General features: G+C 41.6%; 1 protein-coding gene and 1 long non-coding RNA gene across 5 annotated transcripts in view; one reads left to right on the top strand and one right to left on the bottom strand.

The window, feature by feature from the left end:
• The window catches only part of Rcan2 (regulator of calcineurin 2), a 259,527-nt gene that overhangs the window by 15,144 nt on the left and 222,388 nt on the right, over positions 1-21,995 (bottom strand). For both annotated transcript variants that reach the window (XM_047558867.1, XM_047558868.1), the window contains 2 exons: positions 6,702-6,875; positions 4,477-4,648 (listed from right to left, as the gene is read on the bottom strand). In XM_047558867.1, the coding sequence (XP_047414823.1) occupies positions 4,477-4,648; positions 6,702-6,875 (346 nt within the window). The remainder of the gene's footprint in view (positions 1-4,476; positions 4,649-6,701; positions 6,876-21,995) is intronic.
• Positions 1-21,995, top strand: part of LOC124988989 (uncharacterized) — a 135,223-nt gene that overhangs the window by 71,430 nt on the left and 41,798 nt on the right. For all 3 annotated transcript variants that reach the window (XR_007109533.1, XR_007109531.1, XR_007109532.1), the window contains exons 2-3: positions 16,522-16,644; positions 17,905-17,953. This is a non-coding gene — a long non-coding RNA (uncharacterized LOC124988989). The remainder of the gene's footprint in view (positions 1-16,521; positions 16,645-17,904; positions 17,954-21,995) is intronic.

The following is a 21,995-nucleotide window of genomic DNA, read 5'->3' as shown; positions in this document are numbered from 1 at the left end:
CACAGAACTGAAACTTCTTGAATTTTCTATCGCCCTTGTCTCCTGTTGTAACATCTCGTTAATGATTTCAAAGGATTTCCTCATAAACCCACAGGCTTAGGTTTTGTCAGGACTCCTTTGTTCTCTGCCTGGATTTTTCTAGAACCTTTTGACCTGACTTGTCCCTCTCTGAAAGAGAATCAGAGAGTCCCTTTTTGAAAGGACAGGGATGCTGATTTGCCCCTGGCTAGTCTGAGCCAGGGCCTGTGTTTACACGCCTCACCACATCCTCTATGAAAGGGTCCTGTCCTTTCATGGAGGTCATGTCCTCACCTCCCTGGGAAGCCCCCACCAGCCAGCCAGTGGGTGCACTGATGGGACCCTTACCCTGAGTGCCTCTCACCCTGGATCCCTGCTCCATAGTGTTCCTTCTTTAGACTGACTTTTCTCGGCCCCTTTAGATTTCTGTGTCCCTTCCCAGTCACTCAGCTCTGCAGGTGAGCGCCGTGACCATTCCTCCCAGCACCGCTCCATTCCTTTGATCATCTGAATTGCTTTTCTCTGTTCTTATTCCCATTCATTTCTGAGCTTCTGGAACTGAGAGAGTCATCCCTTAAAATGAAATGAGTTATCATTTGTTACTGAAATGATTCTGCCAAAGGGTTAAAAAATGAATTTTACTAAATCATTTCTTAAATGGAAATGCTGGAAGTCATTTCCTTATTGAAAACATTAGTTCAGTGCTGCCTGACTCAGTCTGGCTGAAGCCCTGGGAGAGCAATGCTTTGCTGGTGAAGACATCATTCTCAAGCAGGCCAACGGCGCATCTATTCACGGGTTCATTCATATCGTTCATTCAGTACTTATTGAGCATCTACTATGTGCCAGGTGCTCTCAGGCATCAGGAGGACCAAAATGAATAAAACACGAATTCCCCCTCAAAATGTAGGAAAGACAGTAAGTTCAACAATAGCAAAGAAAGGAGTTCAAAGGCTCCTTGCCTTGGCACCTTGTTGGGGAAAGGGGTCAGAGATGCAGCTAGGGAGGTTCCAGGGTATAACCTGTTCCCTCCTTGGTGCATCAAAGAAGGCCCTGCTGCAGTGTGTGTTTGTCCCCCACAAGTTCATGTGCTGGAATTCCTCAGTGAGGCAGTGTTGGGAGGTGGGACCAAGTGGGAGGTGCTGGGGCTGTGGAGGGGAGCCTCATGACAGAGAGATGCTCTTCTCGCTTGAATGAGTTCTCACTCTGAGAATTGGATGAGTCCTCATAAGAGCTGGTCATTATAAAGCAAATCCAATCCACCCCTTGTGTTCTCTCTGCCACCCATGCTGAGCAGACACTAGTGCCACGCTCTTGGACTTCCCCGCCTTCAGAGCTGTGAGCTCAAACAACCTTTTTACTTTGTAAATTAGCAGTCTCAGGTGTTCTGTAATATAGGATCTCAGCAACCTCTAATATAACCTCTGTGATATTTTCAACTCAGTTATTGGATACAAGTCATTTATTTCTGTAGGGTGAGGAAGTAAAGAGAAACAGCTTCAAATTGCTGGCAAGGAATGAGAGAAAGCTATCCCAGCAAATATATCCAGTGGCAGCTGTGTCATGGACACACTATAAGTCATCCTTGAAAATATAAAGAGACCCTTGATTTTTGCACAGAATGATGCACAGATCTTCATTTGCACATTTAGCAGATACTGGGCGAGGCTTTCTGGAAGTTCAGAGCGGTGGGAGAGCTGTTGCCTCAGGGTTAGGATAAATGTTTTGCCAGTGTCAGAGCAGAACAGGGCTAAGGTCAGCTGAGGCAGCCAGTGTCCTTCAAAGAAAGGCACCTGGCTGAGCGGTGGAGCTCACCCTTGGGAATCAGAAAAGCTAGGATTTGAAATTGGCCAGTTTTGTCACCTTGGGAAAGCTCGTCCATCTCTCTATAGCTGTTTCGTGATCTGTAACATGGGGGTGGTAATTGTCCCTAGCTCTGTGCTTACCACATGCAGGGCACTTCCAAAATGGTAGCTGATGCCCTGATTGTGATAAAGGAAGGCGAAGGTCACAGGCTAGAGGCACAGCTAAGGTAAAAGACAAGTGTTTTAACATTGTCCATCACTTGTTCACAATTCTAAAAGGAACTCCTCCCTTTTTATCCTGTCTCTTTAAGTCCATTCCCTTCCTCCTTCCTCCCTCTTCCGTGGCAGGCTCTGTGAGCATCCCTTGGGGGCTAATTCCCACTCCATCTGTCCCGGGTTGCACCTGTCCCTGATAGTGCCTTCCTGACGCTGCACCGAGCTCCACCAGCTAGTGAGGGTGTCTGACACTTGCCCCAGCCTCCTCCCTGCACCAAGGTTGGTGAATACAGACTACAGGTGAATATTCTTTCATATTCTTGATTTTAAAAAAAGATGATGATGACTTGACTTTTACTGGTTCTAAGTGGGTGGACCAGAGACCAGCGGGACTCTGATGGCCAGCAAGTCTGACTCAGCCTGGGCCTCTGTTAGGAAGAGTGAAGGAGGAAGGAAGCAGCTCTCTCACGGGCAAGTTCTCTCTCTGCCCTTGGGCCTCAGTTTCCTGTTCTATAAAATGCAAGTCAGCCAGCGACTCCTGGTCCTCTAGCCAAGATCTTAGTGATTCCTTCAGGAGTTCTATTTGCTGATCTTCATAACAACTCTATAGAGTGTTCAAATGTATTCCTGTTAATAACTGTATAGGTGTCAAAGTGGCAGCTTCAATGACAGGGACTCTGACTGGTTCCTTGGAATGGGACAAGCTTGTCTGCTTCTGAAATGTCCTGCACTGCTGTGGGAAATGGCTGCACAGGGCATGACATGAGCAGAGTTGACTTTATGTGCTCCACATATAAAGCTCCTCACAAACACGGCCTGGTCAGAAGGAGGAGTGGAAGCCACAGCTTCCTGTCTGTGAACTAGACATTCCAGGAAATCACATTCCACAGTCATCTCCTTTATTAGGACATTATGTCTCTCACCAGTCCATCTTAGATACCTACTGCTTCTCGCAGTGGTTCTTCTAGGGTGAAACTGATGGCCATTTCAAAGGTCCCAGGAGCCAAGTGACCTGCTGGTGATTATTTAAAAAAAAAAAAAAAGACCCCAGGAGCTTGCTTGTGGCAGCCAGCAGTTCTCAGACAGGGTTTGTTTATGAATCAAATCAGCCTCATCTTCATCTGAGTAGCCAGTGGGGTGACCAGCTCTTCCTAGTTTTCCTGGGAATTTCCTGGTTTGGGCACTGAAATATCATACCCCAGGGTCCCCTCCATCCTCAGCAAACCAGGGCACTTGATCACCCCAATTTCCAGCATTTGAAAATTTTTATGCATCCAAGAATTGCTATGTGTGATTATTAAAAAATACAGATTTCTGGTGTGAGCGATACTGGGCCAAATGTTTTGCTGACCGTACTAAGGAATACTGGTAAGAATTTATTATAAGTTTATTATTCCCGGAATTTGGAATGTGGTTACCAAGGGTTCTTGAATTTACCTGGATGTTAGAATCAGCTGGGGAGTTTTTAAAAAATACTGATGGCTGAACTTTACTCTGGATCAATTAAAGTAGAATCTCTTGGGGTGGGGCCAGGGCATTGGGGTTATATTTTTAAAGCTGCCTCTCACTCCAGGAGAATCAGCAGTAGATGCAGCAGACATACTGTCATTTCCCATATGCTCCATGGCACTGAAAACTTCTCTGCCCGTGGTTTCAGCCCCTCCACCCTCCACCATTTCCCCTGTGGGTATAATACAGGAAAATAACATGGAGTACAATATAGTATTGTCTACCTAAATTGAAGATAGTATCATTCTTAGGTATAAACCTAAAGAAATACCTGGAGACATGCCTAAAGAAAGATACAAAAACATTAACGGCAGCTTTGATGGTAATAGCAAACTCCTGGAGATGATCTAAGGGTGGTAGTGTATTCACATAGACGGGAATACTGTACTGCAATGAAAATGAATGAATCAGAACTACATATGTCAACACTGGAACAAAGTGACCGTAAGATTATTCTAAAGTTAGAGGCTACTGTGTGTGACTGAGTTCTTGGGTAGTGGGAGGCTTCCCTTTGGCAGGCAGGTTGTCTTGTGACAGAGTTCCTGGATATACTACTGTACTATGACCTGTGGCAGCAATTAAACTGAGTTGCCTCCTGCTGGCTGACAGAAGCCATTTTGCCTGTTCTAAGAAAACTTCCTTATGGTAGGAATCCCGGAAGAATAAGGTAGCACCGCCATATCTTAAGACATCTGCATTGGAACCCAGGAGTTGGGAGGTCTGCAGTCATTTTTGTGCAGGTTCTGGAATTGCTTTTAAATAGGTGCAGAGTTGGAGGCTGCGTCCTCATTCATTATCCCTCCCACTGTCTTCACAGAGCAATAAATCCATTAGAAGTGCAGATGTTGCCGTGAACCCAGGATTTCAAGGCTGTTAATCTTGTTTGGCACTTCTAGGTTGCTGACGAACAAAGGGCCGCAGAGCTTACCTGGTCCTAGTTTGGCCACGGCGTAGAGGAGGTCATAGTTGAGGACCGGGGTGGCATCGCTGATGGGCTGCCAGCCCACAGGAGGAGACGAGGGGGGTGAGATGAGAAACTGCTTGGCAGGTTGTGGCGGGGCCAAGTGCAGCTTGTCTCCATCTGTCTCCGGAGTCTGGACCTTTCAGAGTAGGAAGGAGACACTTTACTCATTATGGCTTCAGATGTGCCAGGTTGGTAAACTAAGATGTGGAGCTTCATTTTCAGCCTGTGACGAATGAACCAGACTTTAATGATAATTACTACTTACTACACGCCATGTGCTCCATTATCTGATTTAATCCTTTAACAGTAGATCTCACCTTTAAGGTTCAACTGCGTCTCCTGAAGGGTTTACTAAAACACAGAATGCTGGACCTCGCCCCAGGTGTTATTATGCAGGTGGTCTGGGATGGGGCCAGAGAGTTTGCATTTCTCGTAAGTTTTCATGTTCTCAGATGTTGCTGAGGCTGCTGGTGCACTTTTACCACAAACCTGCCAAGTCAGTCAGCTTTTCTTTAACGGCAGCTTTGATGGTAATAGCAAACTCCTGGAGATGATCTAAAGGTGGTAGTGTATTTATTTATTTATTTTTTTCAGTACCAGGGATTGAACTCAGGGGCACTCGACCACTGAGCCACATCCCCAGCCCTTTTCTGTATTTAATTTAGAGACAGGATCTCACTGAATTGCTTAGCGCCTCACTAAGTCACTGAGGCTGGCTTTGAACTGGCAATCCTCCTGCCTCAGCCTCCTGAGCTGCTGGGATTACAGGCATTTGTCACTGCACTGCTCCTAGCCAGTCTTTCTTTTCTTTCCCTCCCTCCATTCCTGCCTTTTTTTTCTTATGGATGTAAAATTCACATAACATAAAATTAACCATTTTAAAGTTAACAGTTCAGTGGCATTTAGTGCATTGTATATGTCTTTGCAACTACTGCCTACCCAGTTTCAAACCCTTTCCACAACCCGTAACTCTGTACCCATTAAACAGTGACCGTCATTCCAACCTCTGGCAGCTGCTTTCTGCCTCTACAGATTTGCCTATTCTGCATAAATATTTCATATAAATGGAATCATAGAATATCTGACCTTTTGTATCTAACTTCTTTCACTTAGTAAAAGTTTACAGGGTTCATCACATAGTAGAAAGTATCACTATTTTTGTTTCTTTTTAGGGCTAAATAAGATCACATTGTATGGGTTTGCTGCAATAGCTATCCATTTATCTGTTGATGGACCTTTGGGTTGTGTCCACTATTTGTCTATTGTGAATGGAGCCACAGTGAGCATGTAGGTATGTATATTTGAGTTCCTCTTTTCAATACATAGGAGTGAAATTTCTAGCTCAGATGGCAGCTCACTGTTTATCATTTTAAGGAACCAAGTGAAGTTTTAGTAGATGAGGAAACAGGTTTGTTCAAGCAATGCAAATTAGTAGCAGAGGTGGGATTTGAATATGGGTCTGAAGCCAAGGTTCATGTGGTTTTCACTGAGTCATCTCTGCAGAGTCCGAAGGAGGGAACACTTGCAGGTCACTTGAGAGGTGGTACAAGGTATCTAGAGAGGTGGTGGGAACATTGATGGAATATAATGGGTACTGATTTTCTGTTGCTGTGGACTTCATGAACATCTACCTCTCCCATTTTGAAATAGCTGGAGTTTATTTTGTATGAATTAAAACACAAGATTAATTTCCATGTATTTGTAAACTTTTGCCATGAATAGGAAGCATTAGAAAAGTTACATAGTACACTAAAAGTATCACATAATTTTAAGTTTTTCCTAACAGAAAGGTTAGGAGTCACGATTAAATCATTCTTATTATAACTACTAACTAGTGTTTACTATGCATTGACAAAACATGAAGCTATTGAAAACACAAAAATTCATTTAATCCTCATGGCAATGGTGTGGGAATGTATTATTATTATTCCCATTTTATAAATGAGGAAACAGCCCTAGTGAGGTTATGTGAGCTGCCCAGGTTAGAGCCCTGGCTGGCAGCTCCCTGTTCCTGCTTCCTCATCCACTAAGCTGCTCCTCTCTGGGAATCATGATCTGAATCTACTTCTCAGTGAATTAATTATAGGCTACAAACCAATCTTAAAGTAGAAAGGGCTCCATTTGCATTTTAAAAAGGCAAAGAAAAAATAAGGCAAGAAGGATTAATTTTTGATCAATAATTGCCTTACCTGTGCAAAGTAGAGTTTTAATTTTTTCCCTCTGAACTGGGTTTCATGAAGCTCTATCCTGGCACGGGCTGCAGATTTAGGATTGCTGAAGTTTATTCGGACACGTCTGAAACTCTTGAATAGCTGGAATGTCACGCAGTCATCGTAAGTCCGGAACAGTCCCTCAAACTTTTCCTGATAAAAATGAACACAGAGGAAGATCCATTGGTTCATGTGTCGTGTGCGATACCAGATCTGACAAGAACAAGTAGCTGATGAAACAGGCCATTTATAACTGAAGTTAGAATAGAACACCAGCAGCGCATGTTTGGGGTCTATTGCCAGATGCTGTTCATGCCTGTGGATTCAGTTCAGGAATTCATAACTTGGAACTAGGGGTCTGTGGAGGATTAATGAATAAGGTTCAAAGCATATGAAACATGTTGAACATGGTGCTTAATGTGTGCTTTTTTCTGGAGGTGGTGTCATAGCTGTCATCAGATTCTCTAAGGAGTCCGTTCTCTCTGGGATGTTAGAGGTACTAAGTATGTGGTGGACCTTCTTCATTCTTATCAATCTTTGGAGCACCTTTCTTGCTTAAAGATGTGGATTTCCCATACCTCCCCAAAACTTTCTAGACAGATAGTGCTATGTGATTAGTCCTAGTAAAATGTGTGTAGAAGGCAGGAAAACGTCCTTCAGTAATTTTTCAGTGTCCTTCTCTGAAGAAGTCATGTGTTCCAGATGAGGAAAATGAGATTTGTCCAAGGAACAGTTATCAGAAATAGGATTCTCCTCATCTTGGGTCCCTGAATGTCTATGTGGAGTGGAAATTGCTTTCTTCCTACTCCCACTTCAATCTGTAGCCAACTTTGGCTTGGCAAGGAAAAAATCTTCTTTTGCATTAAACCACTAAGATTTGGCAATTCTTTTATTCCTGCAACATAGCCAAGTCTATCTTAATACAAAGCAATAATATAAAAATTTTGATTCAATACACAATTTCAATTCAGCTGAAAAAATATCTATTACATGCTCACTTGGTACAAGGCACAGTTTTGCAGAGATGAGGATCATATTGTTCTGACCTTTAACGACCTAACAATTCAACGTGAGAGGCAGACACAGACACACGGAACAGAATACCCAGAAGACTGGGGAAAGACATAAAAGGAAAATCAGAGGAAAAAACGAGTGTGTATATTAATGCTCTCTGTCTGGTTCCTTTGATCCTTAAAAGAAAATCCTTATTATAAGTAAGATTATCAGAGCATATTAAATAACTGTGTTTTAAATGGAGAAATGAATACTAAGGAAATAACTTTAAAAAAACACCTGATTATTTTGTTTCAATGTAAAGGTATTTTGCCATCAGAGTCAGTATAAGCAGGAAGCAGAGGCAGGAACAATTAATGCTGCAAGAGTCATAGAATTTTAACTTTAAATTGGCCTAAGAGATGATGAACTTGACCTTTGCTTTCTCCCCTCCGGCATTTACAAATAGGAACCGTAAAGTCTGAAGAGATAAGGATGAACCCAAGGCCTCATGGCCAGTCAGGGTAGAGCCATGACCAGGCCAAAGTTCCATGACCATGACAGGGGTCCACTCCCTGCTTTAACATAACCCATTGCAGCTTATTTTAAAATATTTTTCTCCTCCCTTTCCCATCCCAAATCATGGGGGAAGCAAGATTAACCTTCTTCCCATACTAGGCAGAGTTATCTGTCCTTGGGCTCACAGACCACAGGAATGAAGGAGTTCAGACTTTGGAATTGGCACCTGCATACATATCTAAGGTATGGCAATCTCTCAAAGGTACAGTGAATTGTGACCCCTAACAGGGCGTGGTAGGCGAATCATCTTTAAATGCCCTCTGTTCCCCCTGACAGTTAGAAGCACAGCTTGTGGGACAGGACTCACTGGTGTTTCTCCTTTGCTAGCAAAGCAATAAAACTTTTTTTCCCCCTTTATCTCAAAGCTTTGTCCTCATTACTGGTTACTGGATTGGCACCGGGGACAAGGACTGAGCTTTGCGTATCATGACTACAGAGATGCTTTCAACTATGTTAGGAATTACACTGCTAGACTACACGAAGAGATGGTTGTGTCAATGAGAGCAAGAGATGAATAGCCATAAACTGACCCAAGGCTAAAGTGTGACCATGTCTAAGAATCAGCACAGGGTTGTGAGATATCTCTGTCCTGGAGGCTGCAGAGGAAGGGTGCCTTGGATATGACAGAAGGGCATCGGCCTTTCGGGTATCCCTATGAACGTGTCTCAGTCCCTCATGTCCGTGCCTGTGATCCTATAGGCTGTGACCCTCCATAGTCCCTCCCACCTTTGACCTCTGTGTCTTCACACACGCTTTCTCTTTTATACCACCAGATCCATCCAGTCCAAGAACCCCAGAGGATATTCTTTAAGCTTTTGTTTCTTAACACTTATAAAGATTTGACGGGTTCTTCTTCCTACCCTCACCCACTTTCAGGTTCTGTTCTCTTTTTCCTTTCCCTATTAAGAGCAAAACAAGTACCTTTCCTCATCTTAGCCAGGACAGTGTTGTTCTCATCTCCCAAGATCCCCCAACTTCCAGGCCTGGGCTTCAGCTCCCACTTGAAGGGGGCTCATTAAGGAATTCTTTCCCATAGTCCTAAGTTTTCCTGAACAGGAATTCCAATGATTAAAATACTTTGTTTTCCAGCAATGAAAGTACTTTGAGATGGTCTAGACATAGCTAATGGTTTGATTAATGTGGGGAACTTTAGGGATAGGACGAATGAAGAGATTAAAATCTCATTTCTATGTCACATCTAATATGTTTTAGGACAAGGTCCTTGGGTCTTCTTTGTGGCTGGTTGCTTTTTCTGTTTCCAGTTTGGGGGTTCTGCCACCCTATCACCTCTCCAAGGCCTATGGTGTGTTGTTAAGGGTGGCATTGGGGGGTGGTCTTCTTTTCCTTTCCTTTTCAGTTCACAATCCTTTTTTTTAATAACTCCCATCTCAGCTTATTAGAGCTGTTGACCTCAGGAACTTGGATTGGGAGAAAAGGATTAAGGAGATCCTGGATTTGGCTTCAGGTAAGTGGCAGTGGGCTTACTGTGCTGTGAGGTCATGGGCGACATCAGGAGGGAGCTGATCACATTGTTTTCTCCACTGATCCTCCACAGAGGACTCCAGGCAGCTACCACCATCAAGATGGAATTGGCCATTGCCATAAACCTCTTTTATCCCTTGGTTTGGGCTTGGACCAAAAAAAAGATGGAATTCTAGTACCTAGTCTGGGGTATAACCCAGAACTTGGGGGACAGGATTCTCAGCTACCATATGAGCCTTCATGTCTATAATGATAATAATCAACAACTGACATTTACTTGTCAGGTCCTCTCTGTGCAAGTCTTTTGGGAACTTATAGTTGCAGTGGGTGACAGCTGGCCAAGAACTGGGGACTTGTTAGCCATCTCTATTTTTGTTTCTACTAGTGACATTACAAACATTTTGTACGTGAAGGCAACAGGATACCAGAAGAGGTCTCTGGTTAGAGACTGATCCAGCTTAATGAGCCTAGCAGATGTGCCCTGAGGCCAAACAGTGGTAAAAAGAGCTGGCTGCAGGGGTCCTCCAGTTTTCTGGATGGGAACCCCCAGAAACCCAATGAATTCCTCATTTCCTTGATCATCAGTTCTCTTTGTAGCCTCTGGTTTGGATAATGTTCTATATCGGCCCTCTCCAGTTCAATTTCATTGAACTAGAAATTAAAACAGACATTCTGAAATATTTATTTTAAATTTGTTTAAAAACAACAACAATAAACCCATTATGTCAGCATACCCCTCTTAAGAGAAAACAGTTTTCCAAAACAAGAAAAAAAAAAAAGTGAGAAGGTTGGCATTGTTTCACATTTTAGCAAATCTCTTTCATTTCTAACTTGATATGTGGTTGAAAAAGTGAAGAATACGTTAACAAATTTTCAAATAATTGAATATTCTCCCTTGGAACTTCATTAAAACTTGACAAGTGGTAGTTTCTTAAAGTGGACTGCAATGTTGAATTTGAAGCCATAATCAAATGACATTTTTCATTTGATTATATTAGGATACATGTAGATAATTTGCACTTCGGATTTTTTTAAATCACTGCTTGATTTTGTAATAGTGTACATTGGTCATTTGGAAAATGACCAGATCATGCATCTTTCCTAAAATGATCAGCTTCATTACACAATGTAAAAATGATATTCATTAATATTACCACTTATTTTATCAAAACATGTTTAGATATTAGAAAGCTGACAGATTCACATGAGTGGATACAAGCTTTCCAAATCTTAACTCATTATTTTCACTGGTAACAAACACTATCAGTGATTTTCCTTGAATCAACAGATTTGCCTCATTTCATTTATGAGAAAATGTCTACCAGATAACTTTCTGCATAATGGGAGTTTTTCTTTTCTTTTTTCAATTAAATAAGTTGTTCCATGGGAAAATTAGGTGCCTAAGCAGCTGGGTACTTCCTGTTTTGTCATTTAGAATATTAAAAAGGAATGTACTCAGGATAATTTAGAGTTAGTGAAATTAATAACTTTGCCACTTCATCTAGGACATTTTTAAAACTGACATTTCTTGAATTTTCCTTACGCATTGTTGTTTTATGGATGTGTGATTATGAAGAATATTTGGTGCCTCTGCACTGAATCATGCTAAAGTGCCAGCAGTTCTAATCACACTGCCTTTATACACTGGTGTAAATGTCAACAAAGTTGTTTCGTTATTATTATGAAAATAATGTGACTTCATGGGAGATGGTCTTGGGAACTCAATGAGTCTACAAGCTTTGAAAACTGCTATACTATAGGATCTCTGAAAAAGGATTTGGTCGGGTTGAGGCAAAGCCAGGAGGTCTAGGGAGAACCTTAAGATGCAACAAAATGGCCAGAGAACATGGCTGAAGAGTTCGGTGGTATGGAATGCTGTCAGGAAGTCCAAGAGGAGGAAGATGGAGATGACTTGGTTGGGCTTGGCCAAAGAGGAAGACTGCTGACTGCTGAATGGGCTGTCGTAGCAGGGGTGGAGGTGATGTAGGTTATTAGAGTGAGGATGGATGGCAGGGAGAATGCTGGACAGAGCCCGACCATGCAAAGGAGGGAGCCAGGATGGCAACTGCATGGAGTCTGGCTCAGGGCAGGCAAGGCTTTTAGTAGTGCAGGGAGACACTCAGTGGCTCAAGAAATGGAACCACTGAAGAGGGAGAAAGAAGAGAGGAAAGAAAAGAGGCAACGGGTGGGATGGTGGAGAGAGGAAGAAGGGACTTCTGCAAGAGTCCTGGGCATGCTATTCCTGCAGGAGAGGAGGTGAGGTATGGATCTTGAGTGCAGATGTGCAGGAAGCAAAGCCAAAAGTGGCGCTTTGGTCTAGGTGAAGTGGACAGCGAGGTCCTTGGCCTAAGTGGGAGACGAGGGAACCTGTGGTTTGAGAAGCATGGGGAAGACTTAGAACAGTTTCTGTGGCTGGGGTCAAAAGGGTTGATGGGTATGAGTCCAAGGACAGTGCTATGGGGTGAACTGTGTCCCCTAGAAAGATATGTTGAAGTCCTCACCCTCAGAACCTCAAAATGTGACCTCATTTGGAAACTGGGTCTTCACAGATGTGATTAATTAAGATGAGGTCATACTGGAGTGGGATGGGACCCTGTTCTAATAGGACTAGTGTCCTTATAGGAAAAAACCATGTGAAGGCAGGGAGGCATAGGGATAGGGTGTTTGGAGACAAAGGAGTAGAGTGATGTACCTATAAGCCATGGAATGCCATATATCACCAGCAAATCCCCAAATGCTAGGAAGAGGCAAGGCAGGATCCTCCATAGGTTTTAAAGTACATGCGATGCTGCCCACATCCTGATTTTGTACATCTATTCCCCCAGAAATGTGCCACAACAGATGAGTATAGTTTTCGGGCTCCCAGTTTGTTGGTATTTTATTACAATAGCCCTAGGAAATTAATGTGGCCAGCTGTTCAGCACTAAGGGACCAATCTGGAATTATGCCTGCCTCCCTTAACCAAGAAGGTAGGAAGTGGATATTTGGGCATCCCAAGGTGGTGTGTGCAAAGCAGGTGGACATACACATGCGTGCATGTGTTGGGGGAGAGGGTAGAATAAGAAGGATGAAGAAATAACCTGAAAGGTGGAAAGGACCATGAAGGGGGGAACCACGACAACTCACTAGGACATGTGAGGGAAAGAGGAGGAGCTGGGGGTCATGCCAGACTGAAAAATGGGGAAAGGTGAGGGTTCGAGGTTCCAGATGAACCTGAAGACTACGTTTAGTGGGAGCAGCACAATGGGAGAAGTAGAATGATACAAAATTGTGGACCCCAAGGGGAACTATTTTAAGGTTTCACAAATTTTCAGTGTTAGATGGCCTAAGGGCTAATGTAAGGCCCGTGAATGGAATTCTGATGAAGGCCAGCTGAAGGAGAGGGAGCCGAGGCCAAAGAGTAGTGAGGCCAGGGAGCGGGGTGGTCATCACCCCAGGAGGATGACAGGAAGCAGTGCAGGATTGTCATGAGTGAGAAAATGAGCTGCACGAAGAAGTTGGGAGGAGTAGCTCGGAGACTCACAGGCCCCTGGGAGCAGAGATGGGAGGGCAAGAGTTTTCCTGGGGGCAGGGTCATCTTTCATGAAGCAAAAACTACAAAGTCCCTCAAAGACATTCCAGGTGGTGTGCCTGAAGATGTGAAAGTGACTCTTTACTAAAGAACACAGATCCAGGTCCACCTCAGACCATATTTGAAATAAAATAATTATATAGTGTCAGATGTGAATGCTTTTCGATTTCAAGTTTTCCATCTCTTGTCGTGCTGGTGTTTTGTAACTGGCTTGGAAAGTGTGGTGGCCGACACCTCTTGCTTTGTTTGGGGAAGCTCTCTTCAGTTTTCCTCAAGTCTTCTCACTTCACATTCACTATACTATTATTTTGTGTGTGCCTCACATTTTTTTAAAAAAAATATGACTTATATGCTGGGCATGGTGGTGCACACCTGTATTCCCAGAGGCTCGGGAGGTTGAGGCAGAGGATTTTGAGTTCAAAGCCAGCCTCAGCAACTTAGTGAGGTGCTAAGCAACTCAGTGAGACCCTGTCTCTAAATAAAATATACATATATATTCACAGATGTGATTAGTTAAGATGAGGTCATATTGGAATGTGTGTGTGTGTGTGTGTGTGTGTGTGTGTGTGTGTGTGTATATATTTTTTTTTTTTGGTACCAGGGACTGAACCCAAGGGCACTTAACTACTGAACCCCAATCATTTTTATATATACCTGCATTCCAAACCATGTGCTACAACTTATGCATTTTTCAATATATATTTATATATAATAAATTTATTATATTTATTTATTTATAAATAAATACACTTATATAATATATTTGTATATACATTTATAAATTTTTATAAATAAATTTATAAGTATATATAAAAATAAAGGGCTGGGGTTCAGTGGTTAAGTGCCTTTGGGTTCAATCCCTAGTACCAAAAAAAATGCATAAATATATATATATATCTTATAAATATATATAATAGCAAAATATGAAATTAAGTAGAAAAATGAGGAAAGCAAGAGTAGAAACAAACTGGAATCTAGAAGGTCTGTTTATAAGAACTGAGAAGTTCCTCATAGTCTTGCACATTTGCCATGTTTGGACCAATGTTCTGCCTGTAACCTTTCTCAGTAGTCACAGGTGGGAAAGATGGGTTTTTTCTTAAAATCAGGCAGTTGGGATCTGGATAGTGCACGACTGTAATCCCAAGGGCTCTAGAGACTGAGGCAGAATGATCACAAGTTCAAGGTCAGCCTCAGCAATTTAGTGAGACCCTATCTCAAAATTTACAAAAGGATGTAGATCAGTAGTAAAGGGTCCCTGGGCTCAGTCCCTAGTAAAACAAAAACAAAAACAAACCACAGCCCTCCCCCCCCCAAAAAAAAAAAAAAGCAAAACAAAAAACCAGGCAGTTGGATCTGTCCTGCTTAGGAAGTACTCAACATATTCTGGATATTTTATAAAATATTTTAAAAATCAGATAAACAATAACTTCTGATACATTATCTCTTTGAATCCTCAGTAAGCCTTTGAGGGAGTGTTGATTTTATTATCTGTGAGCAACACAGGAAGCCACTGAAGCCAGAGAATTCAATCAACTGTCCAAAGTCACAAACTTAGCCAGTTAGCAAAACCTCAATGAATTATACGACTTAAATGTCATTGGTAATATGCAGAAGAGTGAGAAGTCCCCAAAACAGGAACAAGGAAACTAGTCTCCTTGTCAATCCTAAAGAACAGTACTGCTAGAAAAGTCCAATGGTGACTTTATCTGCATTCCAAACCAACTTATTATGCAGTTTTCAACTTTTACACTTATGATCCCATGATCCCTCTGGATGTAAATTATCTTAATAAGAAATTCAGCTTTTCTCAAAATCATAAGGCTCTCATCTGCTTAGAAAATGAATAATGAAACAATTCATTTATCACCTTTCAATGGATACCATGCACCAGTCATGTGCATAATCCATTTTTATGGCTCATACTGGCTTTGATGGGCCTCTCAGAAGGTCCCCCTCTCAGAATGACTGCTATTTCAAATCTTTTATAATGCAGGCTCCTTATGTGAAGGGACTGACCTGCCTGCATGTAGCAACTGTCGCTTCTGGAGTTGAACCCATCAGGATCTCTCTTAGGTCAGCCAGATTTATATGAAATCATGCTTTGTTCTATGAGTAGTTTTGATGCTACCTAAATAAAAAAAATCATTATGAAGAGGATGCTCACAATCCTTCCTTTGTAAAAGAAATGGACTGACCTCCTCTCATATAACTTGCAGGCCAAGGTACAGAAGTTTCTATCCTTTCTCACTGGAGTCTTTCTGAGAGACAATGATCACCCAACACCAAACTCAAAAAGGAGCTGCTTGGTCCTAAAACCTCTCCACTTCACCACACACTTCTACTAGCAAAGCACTTTCCGTGGTCTGTGTTTATTCTGTCATTCACAGTGGTGACCACTAGAATGTGGTCACTAGAAAACTAGAACTAGCAAGTTCACTAGAGCTGGATAATGTTACCATGCAAGGTTATATTTTTAGTTCCCTTTACTTAAGGAAGTTTCCATTTCCCTGGTTCTTCTGAGCATTACCTGATGCATTTAGAACCAGAAAAACTCCAAGCAAACCCCCAAAACAACAACAGTAACAAAACATACAGGGACTGAAATGATCTTTGAATGGAGGTGAATCCGATAGAGGGAGCTCTGAAGCTTTTACAACCTGGGGGGTCCTTCTTTAAGCAAAATAATACAAAGTTAGGCACAAAGTTTATTGTTTTTAAAGTATAAGAACAAAAAAAATCAAGAAATAAACTTTGTGAATTTTACAAAAATATATAACCAGGTGACCACATTGTTAGGGTTTTTCTAAGGGTTTGATAGAGGCCAAAGCAAATGAGAGGCCTTCAAACTTCCTTCCCTGAAAACATGTCCAAGAAGCAAGAAGTGTGCTGTGCTATCACAAAGTTGCCTGGGGACCAGGTTTTCAGGACAGTTAAAATAAGGGCAGTGTTTATATTCCCACCATGTATAGGAAAACTCAGTTTTTCTTTTCGTACTCACATCACTTTACTTACTTTTATTGGAATGGGAGTTTCCCCAAGCAATAAGCAATTCCCCAGTTGTGTGGGCACCAAATGGGTATCCTATAATGTCACTATGACACTACCTACTTGGACATAATGTCAGACCCCACAGGTTAAGAGCTCAATTCCATTATCTCTTCTGGATATTTCTAGGGTTCCAGGAGCTGTGTGTCAGGAAACATACAAGACAGAAGTGATGGACAGCGGAGAAGCAAGAACAAGTAAGGGAATTGCTTGTCACCTTGCTCATGGCTATCCAATAAGGGGCACTGCCAGGTGAGTGGCCAAGAGAGGAACATACAGGTGGCACTGTTTATGTGCCTAGGGCCCTTATTGGGCCTCCTCCATGTGGTGGCTGCTCACCCTTTGGGTGAGTGACACTCCTAGCACTTGGACCCACAGCTTTTTCTGGCAGGTTGCCCTGCCCGCTTCTGACTACCCAGGGGAATGGAGCCTGGTTGTGCCAAGTAAGATGCAATTTATGGGTGCTTGAAAGCTTCTTGCCTATCCCAGGATACTAGTCAGTCCAAGGGGGTCTTTTTTTTAAAAAAAAAAAAAAGGGAGTGGGAAGGAGGAGTTCCCACAGGAACTCAGAATGGGAAGACCAAACCAGACCTCCGAGAGAATAGTTATGAACACTGATCTTCTGTATGCCACAAAATTGGACTTCTCCACATGGTAATAAATATTTTTTATGCAGAGGAATGATCTGACATTCTTTTTATAGCTGGCATATTTCAATTTACAATATCAGTGGCTGCCATGGCTCAGGGCAGTTCTGAGGGTCAATGGGAGCTTCATCCTTCTCTGAGCCACCAGTTCCTCTTCTCTGATCATTAATCTGCAAGAATGTCTGTGGTTGTCATCAGCCTGATTAGATGTAGGCTCTAATTTGCATGTGTAATTGATGAAATGCAGAATCTCCTTCACAGCTTACCTGCCCTCCTAAGAAGACGAGAATTGCATTTTATGTTCATTTAAATGTTGATTTACCTATTAGATGAAGGTAATAAATAGCATACAATTGTGACTAGCACAGACTCTGGAACTATACTACCAAATTCTGAACCCAGCTGTGCATTGACCCTCAGACACCTCAGTTTCTTTCCTATAAAATGGGGTCAACAGTATCTCTTTCTAGAAGTATTCTATACAGTGAGTTTGTACAGTGAAATCACTTGAAAAGGTGCTGAGTACAATGTTGTGTATGAGCTGTTACTAATCCCAGATTGGAAGGTTAATGATATTTTGCTTCTGTATTTATATTTGACCCATTAGCTCCAGCTGTACAAATCTCCCTGTATCTAGATCAAGTACATTACATCTATGTCTGTTTATATCTATACTTGCACCTGTATATAATCCTTAAAGACTGTGAAAAGCAATTATAGGAATGCTAGCATAATATCTCATAAAATTAACTCTAATTATACTAACTTGATTTTATTGATGTTATTATCTACTTAAAATATAGAATCCAAATTAACCATCAACTTCCATGAAGCTTTAAATGAACACTTTTTTTTTCTTTTTGAGATGGAGTCTCAATATGTTACCCAGGCTGGCCTTGAACACCTGGATTCAGGTAATCCTCCCTCTTCAGCCTACTGAGTAGCTAGGATTGCAGGAGTATGGTCACTGCTCTGAGTTTGGTGAAGTTCAAAAGTACGCTTTACAAAACAATATGGTAAATCAAATAATTTTAAAGAAGAAATAAACTGGGCAATTGCCTTTACTCCTTCCCTCTGGGAACCCTGCACCATAAGCAGGGGTTGGGGATCAGAGAACCAACAAAGGAGAAGCTGCCAGTCATGATGAAAGGAAGCTTATGCACAGATTAGCTTGGCCTCTCCTACCTGCCCCCTCCCCTCCCCTCAACACACTTCAACCATCTTTTAGACAAACTCAGCTCCAGAACTCCATTCACCATGCTCCCTTGTTTCCTGAACATTGACTATGAGATACACCACCAGTACCTTAAACTTAATGACCCTAAAGTCAATTTTCTTTGTTGGGGTCTCTAAATCTGCCACTCATCTATCTCAGTGAATGGCCCCTATCCATCAAGCCAGGCAGTAGAATGTTCTCAGCTCTACCTGCTCCCTCACTCTGGCATCCTACCAGTCAACAAAACCTGTGTTCTCTGGATCCGTTGTTATCTCTGCCATCAGCTCCCTGTTCTTCAATGTTCCACTGATTTCTGGGGTCACTGCAGCTCACTCTACTCTTATACTAGGTCTCCCTGCCTTCTGTCTAGCCTCCCTAGAATCAACCATGAACACTTGCTGCTAGAGAAGTCCTTCAGAAAGAGAATGTTCAGATCATCTCACCAGCAAAATTCTTCAGGGGGTCCCCATCACTTTCAGAATGAGGCTTAAGCATTCAAGACCTTCCCTAAAATGGCCATCCCTCACCACACTAACCTCATATACCACCTGTGATCTACCTGGTCCCTAAATTTCTAACTGAACTTCCACTACTGATTCCCAAAGGCAGACGCTTGCTCTTTTTCTACCAGCAATACTCTTTCCCTCCAGGTAGCTTTGCATGAGTCCTCACATCTGAGAAATCCTTTTTGAATCCCTCTGAGGGTCAGACATCCTTTGGCTGTGTTCCCATCACACAGTTGTCCAGTTAATAAGAATAATTACTCCATTATCTGGACTTCAAGGGCAAGAATGATGTCACTTTTGTGCTTTGCTCATGCATTCACTGAGTGCTAATTATAGAAAGGCCCTCTTGGTGACAAAACGGACCACACAGTGTGGAGAGCATAGCCCTCCTCTACATGCTACCTTTTGATGACTGTATTCTTGTCAAAGTCATCCTTCAATCAAATCAACAAATGTGGTCTGAACACATGGCTTAAGATCCTCCACACTGTCATATGGAAGCCAAAACCAAATTCTATGTAGTTCTCCCCTGAAATCTTTGGTGACCACTCCCCTAACACATTTTCTTCCTCTATCTAGTCTTTTTTTTTTTTTAGATAAAACTTTTATTTTGATTGTGATTTACTTGTGTGTTCAAACTAAATGATTAGGTATAATTTACTGCTTGATCAAAATTAACAGAATATAATAAACTATATTTACAACCCAAATTGACAAATCACTTTCTAAAGAAAAATTCTCTCCTTTATATTATCATAATTCTATGGAGTATAGGCAAATAATGAAGTGATATTGTCCATCTAGTCTTAATTTCTGCTTCCTTGAAGTCTTTCAAATACTCTGAGTCTCTTTTCACACTTATATGGTGTGTGTGTGTATGTGTGTGTTTTGAGAGGTCGTTAAGAAAGTCCTCAGGGAAGAAATGGTGGACAAAGAGAATTGAGATGCATGGAAATGCATGGGGGTAGGTGACTTCAGAAGAAACCTGTCGCCCCAGGCAGGCAACGTAATCATAGGATTTATGTACCACATTAATCTGATGTCTTCTCTGAAGAAGGGTGTTCTCAGTGGTTGAAAAAGAAGATAAAAAATAATCGTTGGTCCAAAGCCATATTTCTCTAGGAATGGTTTTGAAGCACTAGAACCACCATTATTAAATACCTACTACATTATAGGAAATGCAAAAGAAATGAGATCTGTGATTTTGCTGCAGTCAGCACTTACGCAGTGCTTACATTCATTTTCATAATGAGATGCCTCAGTGAATACAACTCCTGTGAATTCTAAACTATGGGTCAGGAGCTTGCTGATGCGAACATGACAAACTGCTCTCAGCTCAGACTCGTTTGGGATATTGCTCTTTTCCAGAATGCCACGTAGCATTGTAGCTGAAAGAGGTAGAAAGTGAACTTCTGAAAACAAGGGTATTTTAGCCTCTCAAGATTGAGGTAAAGCCTGCTTTAATAACAGGCTGTCAATAATTGATGAGGACATTTTTAGGAAGTTTAATGTTAAATTAAAGGGCTAAATCCTAAATATGCTCCACATCACGTCCTTCTGAAGACAGGCAATTTAAAATTTAATCCATTCATTTTCCCATTTGGCATATGATCAAAGTAAGCTTTTCAAAGGCAGTGTGCTATTACTCTAACTTATTTTCCCTATGAAATTGAAATGGCATTTGCATTCTTGTAAGAGGCAGAAATGAACAATTATTTTATGACTCAGTCATTGAATCTAAAAAGAAAGTGAAATTTTTATGCTCCTACTGATCTTTCTACTGGCCCTTTTCTTCCCTCTTATTTCAACTCCTCTATTTTATTTAGGGTCTGCTTTCTCTGTTCTGATTTAATGACATAAGAAAAGAACGCATATTGGTGATTCAACCTTATATAAAATTAAATTTCTCTTTTAAAATTCTTTGACTATCTCAACCCATAAAATGACTCTATCAACTCATCACAAATTCAGGAGACAAGATACCTAAAGGGAAGTTTTCCAGCTTGGAACATGACAGTCAACATCTAGGGAGGTTGAAGTGGATTTACTAAAACCAAAATGTATTCTATGGTTATCCTAACACTGAGTACAGTTAGGACTGTAGTTTTACACAGTAGTTAAATTTCCACTTAGGTATTTATGAACAAGTAAGTGTTGCAGGTAGAGCTAATAATGGCTAAGGTTCAAATGTTTTCTATGTTCCAAGTCTTCTCTAAAGCCCTCATAAATGCTAATTTAACTTCATTCTCACAATAAACTTACAAGGCAAATGAAGAAATAGATTAAAAGAAAAGAAACACTGCCTAAGGTGGCCAGCTAGACAGTGACGGAATGCAGATTCTGGCACCCGGAGTTATGCTCTGAACTTCCAGGCCAACCTGCCTCTGGTGGGGGGAAGCTGGTCAATTTGACTTTATTGCTTTTGGTGCATCTCATCCAATGGAATGGACACATCTTTTGTCTTGAGTTAGTTTTGCTCAGGTATATCTCAAAGGCTAGCAGCAGCATGAAAAACTCTTGTATAATTCTAGGAAAAGTTGGTTGGAAATTCAGAAGAGGCTGCATCTGTCAACAGGGTGAGAGCTTCATATTGGCAGTTTGGACTAGAAGCACCTATAAATTTTTATCATAGAATTGGAACTGTATTTCCTCATTTTGTGTGAATGGCATGGGGGCTTCTATACAGAAGCTCAATATTTTTTTTAAATAAGCCTGATTTAAGGCCAAAATCATTCCCAGGTGATTCGATGAAAGTTCCATGTAGATTATTTTTTCCCCACGTGGTAGAAATGAAAGTTTGGGGAGAGTCGGAGACAGTGCGTGAAGCCAGTAGCCTATGTCAGAGTCCACTATAATTAGGAAGACCATGTAATGCATTGTCCAACCCTGCATACTTTGAAGTAGGGGAGCTATTATTTGCTGTGCTACAACCTTGGGACTATCTTGGCACACTGGTTATGTGGTCACAATTGGTTCCCCAGAATCAGTGATTCCTAGATAGTGGCTCTCAGCCCACTGGAGAGACATGACAGCACTGTGTTTGGAAAGAACCTGTTCAAATGCTTAGATCTTCTCTGCAGTTCTCAGGAACAAATCATGCACATTCCACTGATGCTCTCATTACCAAAGGCTATGCAATTGTATTCTAATGAGAGTTAAAAAAATAAGTTTTAAGGGTGCCTAAAATTCCAAAATGAGTTCATAAGAAGGAGTCTACTTAAAAGATATCTGGCT

The sequence above is a fragment of the Sciurus carolinensis genome, chromosome 7, assembly GCF_902686445.1.
Source record: "Sciurus carolinensis chromosome 7, mSciCar1.2, whole genome shotgun sequence".
Taxonomy (NCBI): domain Eukaryota; kingdom Metazoa; phylum Chordata; class Mammalia; order Rodentia; family Sciuridae; genus Sciurus; species Sciurus carolinensis.
The sequence above is the reverse complement of the archived record's forward strand: the minus strand, read 5'-3'. Positions and strand labels throughout refer to the sequence as shown.